Consider the following 13,612-nt stretch of genomic DNA (forward strand, 5'->3'; position numbering starts at 1 on the left):
ATGAAAAGATGCACAGAGCAAGGGATGGGTGAAAGGGTGTGGAGCTTCCCTGCCTCCCTGGGCCCCACGCTCCAGGAATCTTCACGTGTTCAGCTACCCGGAAGCTCTTCATACCCTGTTCTTTTGAGTTTTTATGCAGGCTTCATTACACGAGGCATGATTGACAACTGTGTAGAAATGTGATTGGACAAAAACGCATGATCTAAACCCAGCAAGGTCTGTCTGTTCAGACTTTTCTTGGCCTCTCTGTAGCATTCTTTCCTCCAGGGTATGGGCAGGACTCTCTCTGTGATAAAGGTCTTTTGACCTACAATCAGATTAGAGTCCTGCCTTGAGCAGGTGAGAAAGGACAGGAGAAGGTCAGAGAGCATGATTCTGTTTCATGAGGCCTGCTCCTGAGGCCTAAAATGCCCCAACATTACAACAAAAGACTGTTACAAGAGATACAGGAGCCAGGAATCATGGATGAAAGCCATTATATGTATACAGATATGGTAATATCACAGATGTTCACCACCCACCCCGACTACCACCCCCCACAACTACCAACACTCATATTGCCCAGGTTTCTCTGGGGCTGAATTGCCCCAGGACTTGCACCTGATTTTTATATAACCTGGGAATGGGCCAGGTGCCGTGGCTCACACCTGTAATCCCAATGCTTTGGGAAGCCAAAGTGGGAGGATCGCTTGAGCCCAGGAGTTCAAGACCGGCCTGGGCAACATAGAGAAACCTTGTCTCTAAAAATAAAAACGTGGGGATGACTGGGACCCATCCTGATTAACTCCTCTGAGTGAGTCCCTGCAAGTCAGGGTCTCCGTGATAGCGTGAGGCTCAGAGCTTGCGAGCCCTGCATGTCTGTCCTCCCCACTGTGGGTCCTATTAAGTATCAATAATAGTAATTATAAGTCCAGGCACAGTAGCTCATGCCTGTAAACCCAGCACTTTGGGAGGCCAAAGTGGGAGGATTGCTTGAGCTCAGGAGTTCAAGACCGGCCTGAGGAACATAGAGAGACCCCATCTCTACCAAAAAAAAAAATAGCCAGGCGTGGCGGCCTGCACCTGTAGTCCCAGCTACTCGGGAGGGTGAGGTGGGAGGATGGCTTGAGCCTAGGAGGTCAAGGCTACAGTAAACTGTAATTGCACCACTGCACTCTGATCTGGGTGACAGAGTGAGACCCTGTAATAATAGTAATATTATTATAGTAGCAGGTTGCCCTTATTATGTGTCAGGCACTGGGCTAAACCTTCCATGTATTATCTCGTTTAATCTTCACAACCTCCCCCTGAAGTAGGTACTATTATTACCCCATTCTACAGAAAAAGAAATAGAGACTGGGTTCTCACAAGCCGGGAGAACCTCACTGTAAGTAAGGGACAGCCTTGGGTTTGCATGAGGCCTGCGCAGAGCCTGAGCTCTTACGCTCTCCCTGCCCTACCTCCCTGGGCTTGCTTGTCTGCTTCATCAAGGCCCAAGCCTACACTGAACACATAATTGCAAAGCCCAGGTCCCTGTCATCATAGCTTCTCCTTGAACAAAGAGCTGTCAGGGTCCTTCTGCCTCTCCATACCAAGATGCAATAACCCCTCTGATTCTCAGGGTACTCCTGAATACAGGTAAAGGCCCAGCCCTGTGACCTACCTTTTAGCCCTAGTGGCCTAGCTACCAGGGCTGGGCCAGGGACCCTGACTCAACTGGAACCTTTGTCTTCTAGCTGGATAAAGATTTGGAAGAGGTCACCATGCAGCTGCAGGACACACCAGAAAAGACCACCTACATTAAACAGAACCACTACCAAGAGCTCAATGACATCCTCAACCTGGGAAACTTCACTGAGAGCACAGGTAAGAGAGCCAAGGCCCCAGAATGTGGTAGGGACCTTGGTTTCAAACACCAGCTGTTCATCTTCCATTTTTTAGGGGAAGAAACTGAGGTTCAAACAGGGCACGGGACTCAGACACGCAGAGCTGGCACACCTGGAACCTCTGTCTGCTGACCACAGTTCACTGTCTGCTTTGAGCCCCACCCTGCCTAGGCCTGGGGCTTCGATTTCCCATCCCTCGGCTTCCAGCTCCACACCTACACACTGGGGCCAACATTCCCAGTGTCCTGACTGGGGGCAGACACATTTTGTTTTCCCTTTTGTTCTTAGTGAATAGTTTACCCTTTCTTCCCTGAACAGTATTTCACGGTTTCAAATATACCTCATCAATGTGCAAGAAAAGAATGGTCAGTTAGTTAGGATAGGATGCTCAATCTCACCACCCACTTGGGAATTGCAAGCTACAATAACACAAACCTGCCAGGCGCAATGGCTCACACCTGTAATCCCGGCATATTGGGAGGCCAAGGCTAGAGAATCGCTTGAGTCCAGGAATTTTAGATCAGCCTGGACAACATAGCAAGACCCCATCTCTACAAAAATAAATTTTAAAAAACACACACACAAAAAAAAATTTTTGCCTACCTTTTGGAAAAAATTTAAAAGGTTACCAGAATGGGTAAGCGTATTTGGAAATGAGCATTCTCCTGCGATGCATTAGAAGTCAGCCTGGCACTGTCTAAATGCTCCATGTTAAACCTCTTGACCTAGCAGTTCTACTAGCAGGAACCTGCCCCTCGCAAATACTCCCAGGTGTGCAGAGAAGAACACAGAGATGTTCCTCACAATGCTGTCTGTAGGTGAGAAAAACTGGAATTAACTTAAATGTTCATTATTTGGGGGTGGTTTCATTAATTAAGATATAGCCAAACAGGGTACATTTTATAGCTATTAAAAAGTGAGGTGAGTCTATTTGTGCCGATATGGAAACATCTCCAGGTGAAAAAAGCAAGATGAAAGCCAACATTATGATTATGGGACACACAAATGCATATACGTGTGTGTGAATGCATTTTGTAAAAGGTTTAGAAAAACAAACACCAAATTGCTAACAGTATTGACTCGTGTGAAAAGAAATGGTATTGTGGAAAGTGAGTGAGAAGGGACTATTTTACATTACCCTTTTTTTTTTTATTTTTATGTTTTTTTTACTTTTTTAAGATGGAGTCTCACTCTGTCGCCCAGGCTGGAGTGCAGTGGCATGATCTCAGCTCACTGCAACCTCTGCCTCCCAGGTTCAAGCAATTCTCCTGCATCAGCCTCCTGAGTAGCTGGGATGACAGGTGCCCACCACCACACCCAGCTAATGTTTGTACTTTTTTTTTTTTTTTATAGAGACAGGGTTTCACCATGTTGGCCAGGCTGGTCTCAAACTCCTGACCTCAAGTGATTTGCCCGCCTCAGCCTCCCAAAGTGCTGGGATTACAGGCATTAGCCACAACACCCGGCCACATTACCTTTTTTATGTTTCTCTATGGCTTGGTTTTTTCCATTAGCATGTATTCATCAATTTGTTATAACATTAGTTTAAATCAATGAAAAATCTTTGTTTCTTTTAATTTATTTATTTATTTATTTATTGAGACGGAGTTTCGCTCTTGTTGCCCAGGCTGGAGGGCAATGGCACGATCTCGGCTCACTGCAACCTCTGCCTCCCAAGTTCAAGCGATTCTCCTGCCTCAGCCTCCCAAGTAGCTGGGATTACAGGTGCCTGCCACTGCACCCAGCTAATTTTTTTGTACTTTTAGTAGAGATGGGGTTTCACCATGTTGGCCAGGCTGGTCTCAAACTCCTGACCTCAGGTGATCCACCCACCTCAGCCTCCCAAAGTGCTGGGATTACAGGCATGAACCACCATGCCCGGCCTTTTATTCTTATTATATAAGTAATAAGTGGTCTTATTACAGTAGCAATATTCTGTAATTAATATTATGTAACATGGTTATTACAAAAATGTTTAAATTGAGATAATAAAGAAATTACAAGAATAAAAATTACTTTTAATAACTTTAGTATCTGGTAAAAGTGGGAATTTTAAATTTGTGGGAGAAAAGGAATTATTCAATAAATTTCATTGGGATAAATGGGTAGGCATCTGGAGGAGAATAAGGTAGATCCTAAACTCACACCTACACAAAAATTAATTCCGATGAATAAAAGATTTAAATATAAAAAGTGAAAACATGAAAGTACTAGAAGAAACCAAAGTAAAATTTTTAAAAAATCTCAGAGAGAGGAGGACCTGTCTCAGTTTGATGCAAAACAGAAATCACAAAAGGAAAGGTTGATAAATTTAGGTACAAAAAGCATTTCTTTCATAATGCAAAAGCCATGATAAGTATAGCCAAAAAATCAAACAAAGCCAAAAATTAACTCAGATAACAAGCTTATGCCCTTATATATAAGGAGAAATGTATGCAGTAATACAAAAAGTATGTATCATTATATACCAATTAGTAAGAAAAAGACCAACATCTCAAAAGAAAAATGAGCAAAAGAGAGTTCTCATAAAAGGAACTGGAAATCGTTCTTACACTTATGAAAAGATGATCAATCTCATTCTTTATTAAAGGAATGCAAATTAAATCTGCAATGAGATACCATTTTTGCCTCAAAGACTGGCACAGATCAGAGATCAAAAAGCTGCTCAGAGTGCCAGGAAACAGGTTATGAGAGAGGCAGTCTCAAATGTTGCTGGTTGAAACAGAAATCATTCAGACCCAGCAATCCCACTTTTGGGATTTATTCTCCATGCCTTAGTCTGTTTGTGCTGCTATAACGCAATACTGCAGACTTGGTAATTTATAAATAACAGAAATGTATTTCTTACAGTTCTGGAGGCTGGGGAGTCCTAAATCTAGGTGCCAGTAGGTTCAGTGTCTGGGGAGGGTCCGGCCTCCACTTCTGAGATGGCACCTGAATTGCTGCATCCTCTGGAGGGGAGGAACTCTGCATCTTCACATGGCAGAAGGAGCGGAGGAAGGGGCAAACCCACTTTCTCAAGCCCTTTTATAAAGGCCCTAACCTCATCCATGCGGGCTCCGCCTTCACAACTTAATTACCTCCTAAAGGCCCCACTTCTTAACACTATCACATTCTTCATTCAGTTTCAACACATGAATTTGGGGGGACACGTTCAGACCATAGCAGTATGATATACAGTCGATTCTGCTGATTTACAGTAGCGGTAGTTGTGTTCTTTCTGTAAAGCCTCCATCAACAGTGGATTGTGAATACTGAACCATTGCTCCTATACAGGATTAGGTCCCTGGGAGTCTCTCACAGGCTGACATCACAAGCTGACATTTTTGTCCACCAATCAATATATAATTCTGTTGTATGCGTATTTCTGTTTAAAGACATCTTATTTAGGCTGGGTGCAGTGACTCAAGCCTGTAATCCCAGCATTTTGGGAGGCCGAGGTGGGCGGATCACGAGGTCAAGAGATTGAGACCATCCTGGCCAACATGGTGAAACCCCGTCTCTACTAAAAATACAAAAATTAACTGGGCATGATAGCACGTGCCTGTAGTCCCAGCTACTCGGGAGGCTGAGGCAGGAGAATCGCATGAACCCGGGAGGTGGAGGTTGCAGTGAGCCGAGATCGCACCACGGCACTCCACCTGGAGACAGAGTGAGATTCCGTCTCAAAAAAAAAAAAGACATCTTTTTAAATATATATGAGTTAATTAGCATTGCACTCATGGCCAACAGCACTATAGCTCATGCCTGATGGAAGCTTATCTAACGCATGTATTTTCTCTCCATAAGGCACATCATAGCCCTCTTGTGCTTAGGGACACTAGCCAGCACTTCGGCGCTGTGCTTGGGGGCCATTTTCAACAGCAAACTCACCAACACACAGCACAAAATGTGAAAAACATGTCACTAAATAAACCTCCAGGAAGATACTTATTTACAATATAAGAGCTAAGCGCTAAGGCAGTGCATCACCTTGTTCAACCTCAGCTGGGAACGCATGTATCAGGCAACTCACATTTTCCCACACTGTGCATGTCAGCAAATGACCACAAAAGCATTAAAATATTGATTTGGGGATTACAGATAAATTTAAGTGAGAAGAGGAGGTCACAAATACAAAATTCATGAATAATGAGGAGCAGCTGTACTCACGTAGATGCAAAATGACATACATATAAGGTTGCCCACTGAAGCAAAAACAAAGACACCAGTGCTCCCTTCCAGATCACATGAATCCAAATCTCGGGTGGGAACCTGATTTTTATATTTCTTTAAATCTCCTTGTATGGTCCTGAAGCACAAAGAGGGTTGAGAGAATTTAAATCACCATGTTTTGTGGCTACACAATATTATTTTGAATGGAGATCCTATAACTTATGTAACTAATCCATTATTACCAGACAAATTCAGATTAGTTCCAACATTTTAATATTATAAATGATACTCAGTTTGAGGCTGGGCACAGTGGTTCACACCTATAATCCTAGCACTTTGGGAGGCTGAGGCAGGTGGATCACCTGAGGTCAGGAGTTCGAGACCACCCTAACCAATATGGTGAAACCCCGTCCCTACTAAAAATACAAAAAATTAGCTGGGCATGGTGGCATGCACCTGTAGTCCTAGCTGCTCAGGGCTGAGACAGGAGAATTGCTTAATCCTGGGAGGTGGAGTTTGCAGTGAGCCAAGATAATGCCACTGGTGGCACGATTCTGAGTGACAGAGTGAGACTCCATCTAAAAAAAAAAAAAAAAAAAGATGCCAAGGTTGAACATCTTGTATATATCTTTGCATAGATCCTTAATTATTTCCTTAGGATAATTTCAAGAAGTAGAAATTCCGGGTAAAAAATAGGTCCTTTTATGGTGTTTGACACAGATCAACAGTGCCCACCAGTAAGATTATGTCCATTTATTCTCCCACCAGCAGTTTACTGACTTCTTTCTCTTTGCAATCTTTGCTGCTCTATGAAAAATACACCTTGGAGGTTTTTTCTTTGTCATTACATCCCTATGTGCCCATGGAAAAGAATGTTAGAACCTCTTGTTTCTAAGTTATGTTTCCTACATTAGTCGACTTGATTTTGCCCCTTTTGTTCTTTGAGAGGAGAGCGCCGGGCATGCCACACAAATCCCCAGCACATTGCTTCCATCCCTGACTGCTGACTGCTGGAGGCTTCTCATCTCACCGCCCGGGTCCCGGGAGAGCCGCTACACAGACCTCAGCTTAGAGAACACGGGGGGATAATGGGCTCTTTTGCATTCTCTCTCCTGGGGTATCATCCTACAAAAAGTTGCATTGTTGATTTTTAAAAACTAAGTTAACAGAACGTGTTGTGGTATTGTTTTGCATTCAGATGGAGGAAAGGCCATTTTAAAAAATCACCTCGATCAAAATCCCCAGCTACAGTGGAACACAACAGAGCCCTCTCGAACATGCAAAGATCCCATAGAAGATATAAACTCTCCAGAACAGTAAGTACCTTCTCCTTGAAGACTAAATACGTCACTCCCGCACAGGAGTTTGCAATTCGCACCATGTTCTCACATCCATTATTTTATTTGCTTTCCACAGCCATCCCATGATGAAGTCCAATTACAATGCTCTTTTTACAGATGAATAAACTAATATTCAAAAAGAGGAGGTGACTTGCCAAAGCTCACTCAATTGCTACATGCAGGAAATAGGACTTGAACTCACATCTGTCCAACATCAAATCCAATGTTCTCTACTGCAGCACACTGCCTTTGTTCTGTGTAAAATTTAACCTTGCTCAATGCATTTACTTGACGGTTTACTGAGACCTTCTGTATGTCAGGCATAGGTGCTAGGGTTACAGCAGTGAAGAAAACGGACTAAAATTCCTATCTTCATGGAGCTTCCATTCTATCTAGAAGGGTGATAGCTTAATAAAAAAGCAAAATATGGCATGTCAAACAATAGGAGCTTTGGAGAAAAAGCAGAGAAGGGGGTCAGGGAGTGTCATTTTAAATAGGGTGGTCAGAGAAGACTCAATGAGATGGTCACATCTAAGCAAAGACCTGAACATCTCTGTTAGCTTTGTTCCCACAGGCAATTTTAGACCTTCCCATCTTATAGCACATCGGAAGCAGAAGTTAGAAATATAAACTTTGGGCTGGGCGCAGTGGCTCACGCCTGTAATCCCAGCACTTCGGGAGGCCGAGGTGGGTGGATCACCTGAGGTCAGGAGTTCGAGACCAGCCTGACCAACATGGAGAAACACCATCTCTACTAAAAGTACAAAAAAATTAGCCGGGCATGGTGGCCCACACTTGTAATCCCAGCTACTCGGGAGGCTGAGGCAGGAGAATCGCTTGAACCCAGGAGGCAGAGGTTGCAGTGAGCCGAGATCGAGCCATTGCACTCCAGCCTGGGCAACAAAAGTGAAGCTCTGTCTCAAAAAAAAAAAAAAAAAAAAGAAAAGAAATACAAACTTTGAAACTTGGCCTCTGGAAGTGACAAGCAATGAGGAACCAGCAAAAGCAGCCAAATCACCAATTGCAGCATCATTTGGGGCTCCTTAGTATTAGAGCTAATAGCCTATCAACCCAACTAGCTCCAAGGCCTGGCCAGCTTACAGTCCAGGACAGTGAGTGAGAGTTACATGGAATTTGTCAGCAGTTTGCCTAGCAGTTGCCTCCAGTAGAGTGTAAGCACCTTGAGAGTAAGGTATGAGTCCTTCATGGGTCCCCTGCACCAAACACAGGTTCTGCCAGTGAGTAGGTTCTTGACAAGCATTTGTTGAATGAAGGAAAGGTGAACAGGATCCTCACAGACAGAAGAATGCTCTGACAACCACAGCACCCACCTTGCCTAGGCAGACAGCCCTGCCCTGGCTTCTTGGACAGGGTACCCTTTTCCCAAGTCAAAGTTTATTCTTCCCTTTTTGTCCTGGACTTCTTGCCAGCATGATCTTACCTTAAGACACAGACTTCAGCTGACATTATACAGGTTCAACTTTAACTTCAGAATGAGGTCTCCAACACTGTAGTTCCATGCATACCTGTGAGGTGTCTCTTGGGAGGAGTCTTTCTGGAAAATGTGGGCAGCACTTCATCTGTACTCATCTATCTCAGAACCAACCAGTGACCTAAATGAACCCCAAGGGCACACCCAGTTGGCATAAGGCTGCCCCCATGAATTGATTTGCCTCCACCACAAAACAATGTGGTTGAACAGAAGCAGCAAGAATTCCAACTTCCTCGGTTCTGGTTTTGTTTCCATGGGGAAGTTCCCTGAACTCTGTACTCTTCCCCTCTTCTTTATAATGGGAACAGCAGTATTTCTTTTGCCTATTGGGTGTTTGTTAAGATCTGGGGTTTTTGTGCTTTGGTTTTTTGCACGGGAGTGGTCAGGGACTGGGAACACAAGAAGCCATAAAAACTCAGTCCCTTCTCTCAAGGAATGCGGTATGAAAGTTGCACCCATGGAGAGCTGTGCAAGAAGGCGGCTGAGCCAAGCAGAGAAGCAGTCACCTGGGCACATTTGCCACAAGCAGCCTTTTCAACAAAGTGACATGACAGTCATTAAGACCAGAAGAGTGTGGCAATGAGAAGGGAGTCAGAGGGCAGCTCCCTTTTCCCTTGCTGCTCCTCCATCATTTGCTAACCCACGCCCAGCTCCACCTTGCCTCCAGCTTTTGCTGGCTTCATTTCTGAGTATTTACCAAGGGTTCTGCTTAGCAGAGGAAGGGTTCTCTTAGCAGATAGTGAGCACAAACAAGGTGATATTTAAACTGGATCTTGAAGGAAACACAGTTCATGATGTCAGGAAGCAGAGAAAGAGTCTTCCAGGAGGGAAACAGCAGAAGAGCACCCAGAAGCAGGGTTTCCAGGGAAACTGGCTGCCAGAGGGCAGGGCTTACAGGTGGAGAGAATGGAAGATTCACCTGGAAACTTCTGATCCAGAGACAGAACTTAGGGAGCCCCAAATATCACATCAGTGTCCTTTTTGTCCCTTCCTTGGCTTCCTTGTGTTGGAACGATAACACTAGTTACCAAAGAAGCTGAAAGCCTGTGGGAATTGGCCCAGCAAGAAGAGATGCGGTCCTGGGCAAAGCAGAGTCAGAGGGGAGAGAGGAAGGATAGAGCAGGCGAGAAGTCTTTCAGGGACGGAACTGAAAGCCCTGGGAGGTTTGTAAGAGTAGAGAATGAGAAATGTCTGGTTTGCAGCAAAGCCCTATTACAAAGGCAAAGCCTTGTCCTTAGTAATACAGACAGTCCCCAACTTACCATTTTCCAGCTTTACAATGGTGTGAAAGTGATACACATTCAGTACAGTATTCAGTAAATTGCATGAGATATTTAACACTTTTTTATAAAATAGGCTTTGTGTTAGATGACATGGCCCAACTGTAAGCTGATGTAAGTGTTCTGAGCACATTTAAGGTAGGCGAGGCTAAGCTAGGATGCTTGGTAGGTTAGGTGGATTAAGTGCATTTTTCTACTTATGATATTTTCAACTTACAATGGGTTTGTAGGAATGTAACCCATCATAAGTCAAGGAGCATCTTTTCTGCTAGGACATTTATAATAATCACCAAATCCTGGACCAAAGCTCAAGAAGATTCATCTCCCTTGTTTGTTCCAGTCTCCCTGGTTATTCCCAGGGCAGTAGCTGGTACATATGAGCCCTCATTAAATACCTGCTGGATGACTGAATGGTTAGATGATTGAATGGACAGATCTTGGATTCAGAGAAAAATATACTCCTGTCATCAGATATTTTAGCCAAAGCGAGTCCAAGGAACTTTCTGGTGAGCCCCCAGCTAGCCTACACTAACACTCCTCCCTCTCCTTCTCTCCAGCATCCAGCGTCGGCTGTCCCTCCAGCTCCCCATCCTCCACCACGCCTACCTCCCATCCATCGGAGGCGTGGACGCCAGCTGTGTCAGCCCCTGTGTCAGCCCCACCGCCAGCCCCCGCCACAGACATGTGCCACCCTCCTTCCGAGTCATGGTCTCGGGCCTGTAAGGGTGGGAGGCCTGGGCCCGGGGCCTCCCCCGTGACAGAACCACACTGGGCAGAGGCGTCTGCTGCAAAAACACTGTCGGCTCTGGCTGCGGAGAAGCTGGGCACCATGGCTGGCCTCTCAGGACCACTCGGATGGCACTCAGGTGGACAGGACGGGGCAGGGGGAGACTTGGCACCTGACCTCGAGCCTTATTTGTGAAGTTCTTATTTCTTCACAAAGAAGAGGAACAGAAATGGGGCTTCTTCCTTAACATCTGCAAGCAAGGAGGAGCTGGGATATCAAACTTGCAAAAAAAAAAAAAAAAAATCTAGACAAGGAGAGAGGCGCTAGAACTCCAGCTGGAAGTCACAGAGTGACTCAAGCAGCCTTGGGAGGAGGCAAGGGGCTTCTGAAGAAACCACCTCTGCACTCTGCACACACATCACTGGCTGTGACCCCTCAGGCTAGCCCTTCTCCACTCTGGGGGAGGAGGTGGGAAGGGCCACCAGGCCCCCAGCTGCCAGGCCAGCCGACCCCAGCCTTCCTGGAACAGGGAGTCTGCAGGAGCGCAGACAGGCACAGCCCTGGGGCAGGCAGGCAGAGCACTGGGGCACCGCAGCAGGCTGACTTACATGCTCCTGATGGGACCTGTGTCACCCAATGAGATGTTTGTTACTCTGGTAAATGCCACACGTTAACACAATAAAACCCATTCCGGGGACCGTGGGGATTTAGGGCACGTCACTGCAGACACGCTCTGCAGCATTCACCGACAGTCTGTCATGCACCCACCACGTTGGCCATGTCCTTGTGTTCCTATCGAGTGCTCCCAGTAACCAGGGGGACCACCCGAGCTAATCATGGAATGTCCGTTCCCAGCAAACACGATAAAGAAAGATTGTGCACTTTAACCTCTCTCATCAGGGCCCAAGGGCTGGCTGGGATTTTTTTTTCCCACTAACTTTGTTTCTGACCAAAGTGAATCGGAGGCATTCTGCTAAAAGACATCCCTGTAGACACAGGGGAGAGAGTTGCTGGCTGAGGGCTTCCCTTGGCTTCCAGAAGGCAGCCTTCCATCCACAAGCCAGTGAGCTCTCCCCTTGGGATCACCGGGGTGATCCGTCAGCAGATTGATTCGCATTCATAAGATCATTCTTCCCTTTTAATTGAGCCCCTAAGAGCACTGGCCTGGGAGTCAGACAGACCTGGGTTCAAGTCCTCAGTCCCCTGCCCACTCCCTGCGTGACCTTGATCAGGTCACTAGTGTCTCTCTGAGCCTCAGTTTCCCCTCTGTAACTTGGGGTTGAAATAACACCTGTCCTGCCTACCTCACAAGGTCACTCTGAGGATTGAAACTTGATCTTGTCCAGGAAAGCTTTGTACCAAACAGTGAAGCCGCCCTGACCCGTGAGGTATGAATATGACTCTGACCTTCAGCCCTCCCTACAGCCGGGGCTGTGGCCCAGAGAAGCTTCCCGCACAGCCCTCTACCCAGAACATCAGGGCTGGAGGGAGGCTCCCAGTGACTTTTCTGACATTCCTAGACAGGTTCATTCTTTGCTCAAGAAAGGCCCGAATGACAGCGTCCAGGATGTCTGCACAACTGAGCAGCTCGCTCACTCCCTAAAGAAACCTATTGGCAGCTTCAACAGGCAGGCAATAATCTCTTCCCAGAACCACTGCAGTCAGGAATAAACTGTTTTCTCCACCAGGCTTTGACAAAAGGGCCCACAGGAATCTTACCATCGCCAACATTTCAAAGCACCCTATTTCACGTAGCATAGCTTTCTGCTCCCCTTCCCCAAAGAGAGGTTATGGAGGTACTGTAGCTTTTAGGGAAAAAAAAAATGTTAACACATCACAGGTCAAGTTGAAGTCATTCTCTGTTTAGGCACTAAAAATCGGTGTTGTCACTCACTGTGTATTACCAGTATTTACTTGCTTTCTTGATTTTACCAAAACCAAATTTAATTTAAAGGACCACATTAATTTTTCAAAGGGAAAGAGACAATTAATTGTACATAATGTATACACACACACACACACACACACAAAATACCTGTAGAAATATTATTCCAGCATAGCAGGAAAACAAACAAACAAAAGTATTGGACTGTCGGAGGTGAGCCTGTGCGTCTGTAACCCTTTGTGACTCCTAAGCGTGCGCCGTCTTCTAGGTTAACTCACGAAGTACATTCTCTGTCTTACTGATACTGTAGGTTCACCCTTTTTTTTTAATTTCCTCGCAAATAACAAGACCCACAGAAGTGACTCTAGCTATTTAATGGTTCTGTTCTTTTATATGCAACAAACACACCGTCCATTTCTGAAGAGGCTTCGGCCTGAAGGCATTTTCCAATGATGTTAGTGCACAAACGCTTTAAATTAGACTGGAACTGCCAGAATCAAATGTAAATGAGGAATTTCTCGTACCCCTACTGCATGGTATCGATTTTTAATAAATTGTTGCAAATTTGTTTTTATGAATAAAAGGAAAAAACCTGTCGTCTTTAATGCCTACTCATCCCAAAATGCAGGTTAGATGGGGCCATATTCCTCCGCTTAGAAACTCAGGGAACAATTCTGGGGTTGCCTGCTCAGCATTGTCCCTGCCTTCATAAACTGCCCATCCCAGCCTCCTGCTGACAGCGGCAGAGCCGCCCTGTTACCAGGTGACCCCCAACTCTGGCCACAGCTGATTAATTCGAGGGTGGGAACCTGACCCAGGCTGGGCCGGTAAATCACTTCCTCAGGATTCCTCCACGTAGAGAAATTTA

At 45.6% G+C, this 13,612-nt stretch overlaps 1 protein-coding gene across 1 annotated transcript in view; it reads left to right on the forward strand.

Moving 5' to 3' along the window:
• Positions 1-13,349, forward strand: part of GABBR2 (gamma-aminobutyric acid type B receptor subunit 2) — a 419,555-nt gene extending 406,206 nt beyond the window's left edge. Inside the window, exons 17-19 of the mRNA XM_050762091.1 lie at positions 1,716-1,845; positions 7,219-7,336; positions 10,690-13,349. Coding sequence (XP_050618048.1) covers positions 1,716-1,845; positions 7,219-7,336; positions 10,690-10,855 — 414 coding nt within the window. The 3' untranslated portion in view covers positions 10,856-13,349. The remainder of the gene's footprint in view (positions 1-1,715; positions 1,846-7,218; positions 7,337-10,689) is intronic.
• The last annotated feature ends 263 nt before the right edge of the window (positions 13,350-13,612 follow it).

The sequence above is a fragment of the Macaca thibetana genome, chromosome 15 (assembly GCF_024542745.1).
Source record: "Macaca thibetana thibetana isolate TM-01 chromosome 15, ASM2454274v1, whole genome shotgun sequence".
NCBI lineage: Eukaryota > Metazoa > Chordata > Mammalia > Primates > Cercopithecidae > Macaca > Macaca thibetana.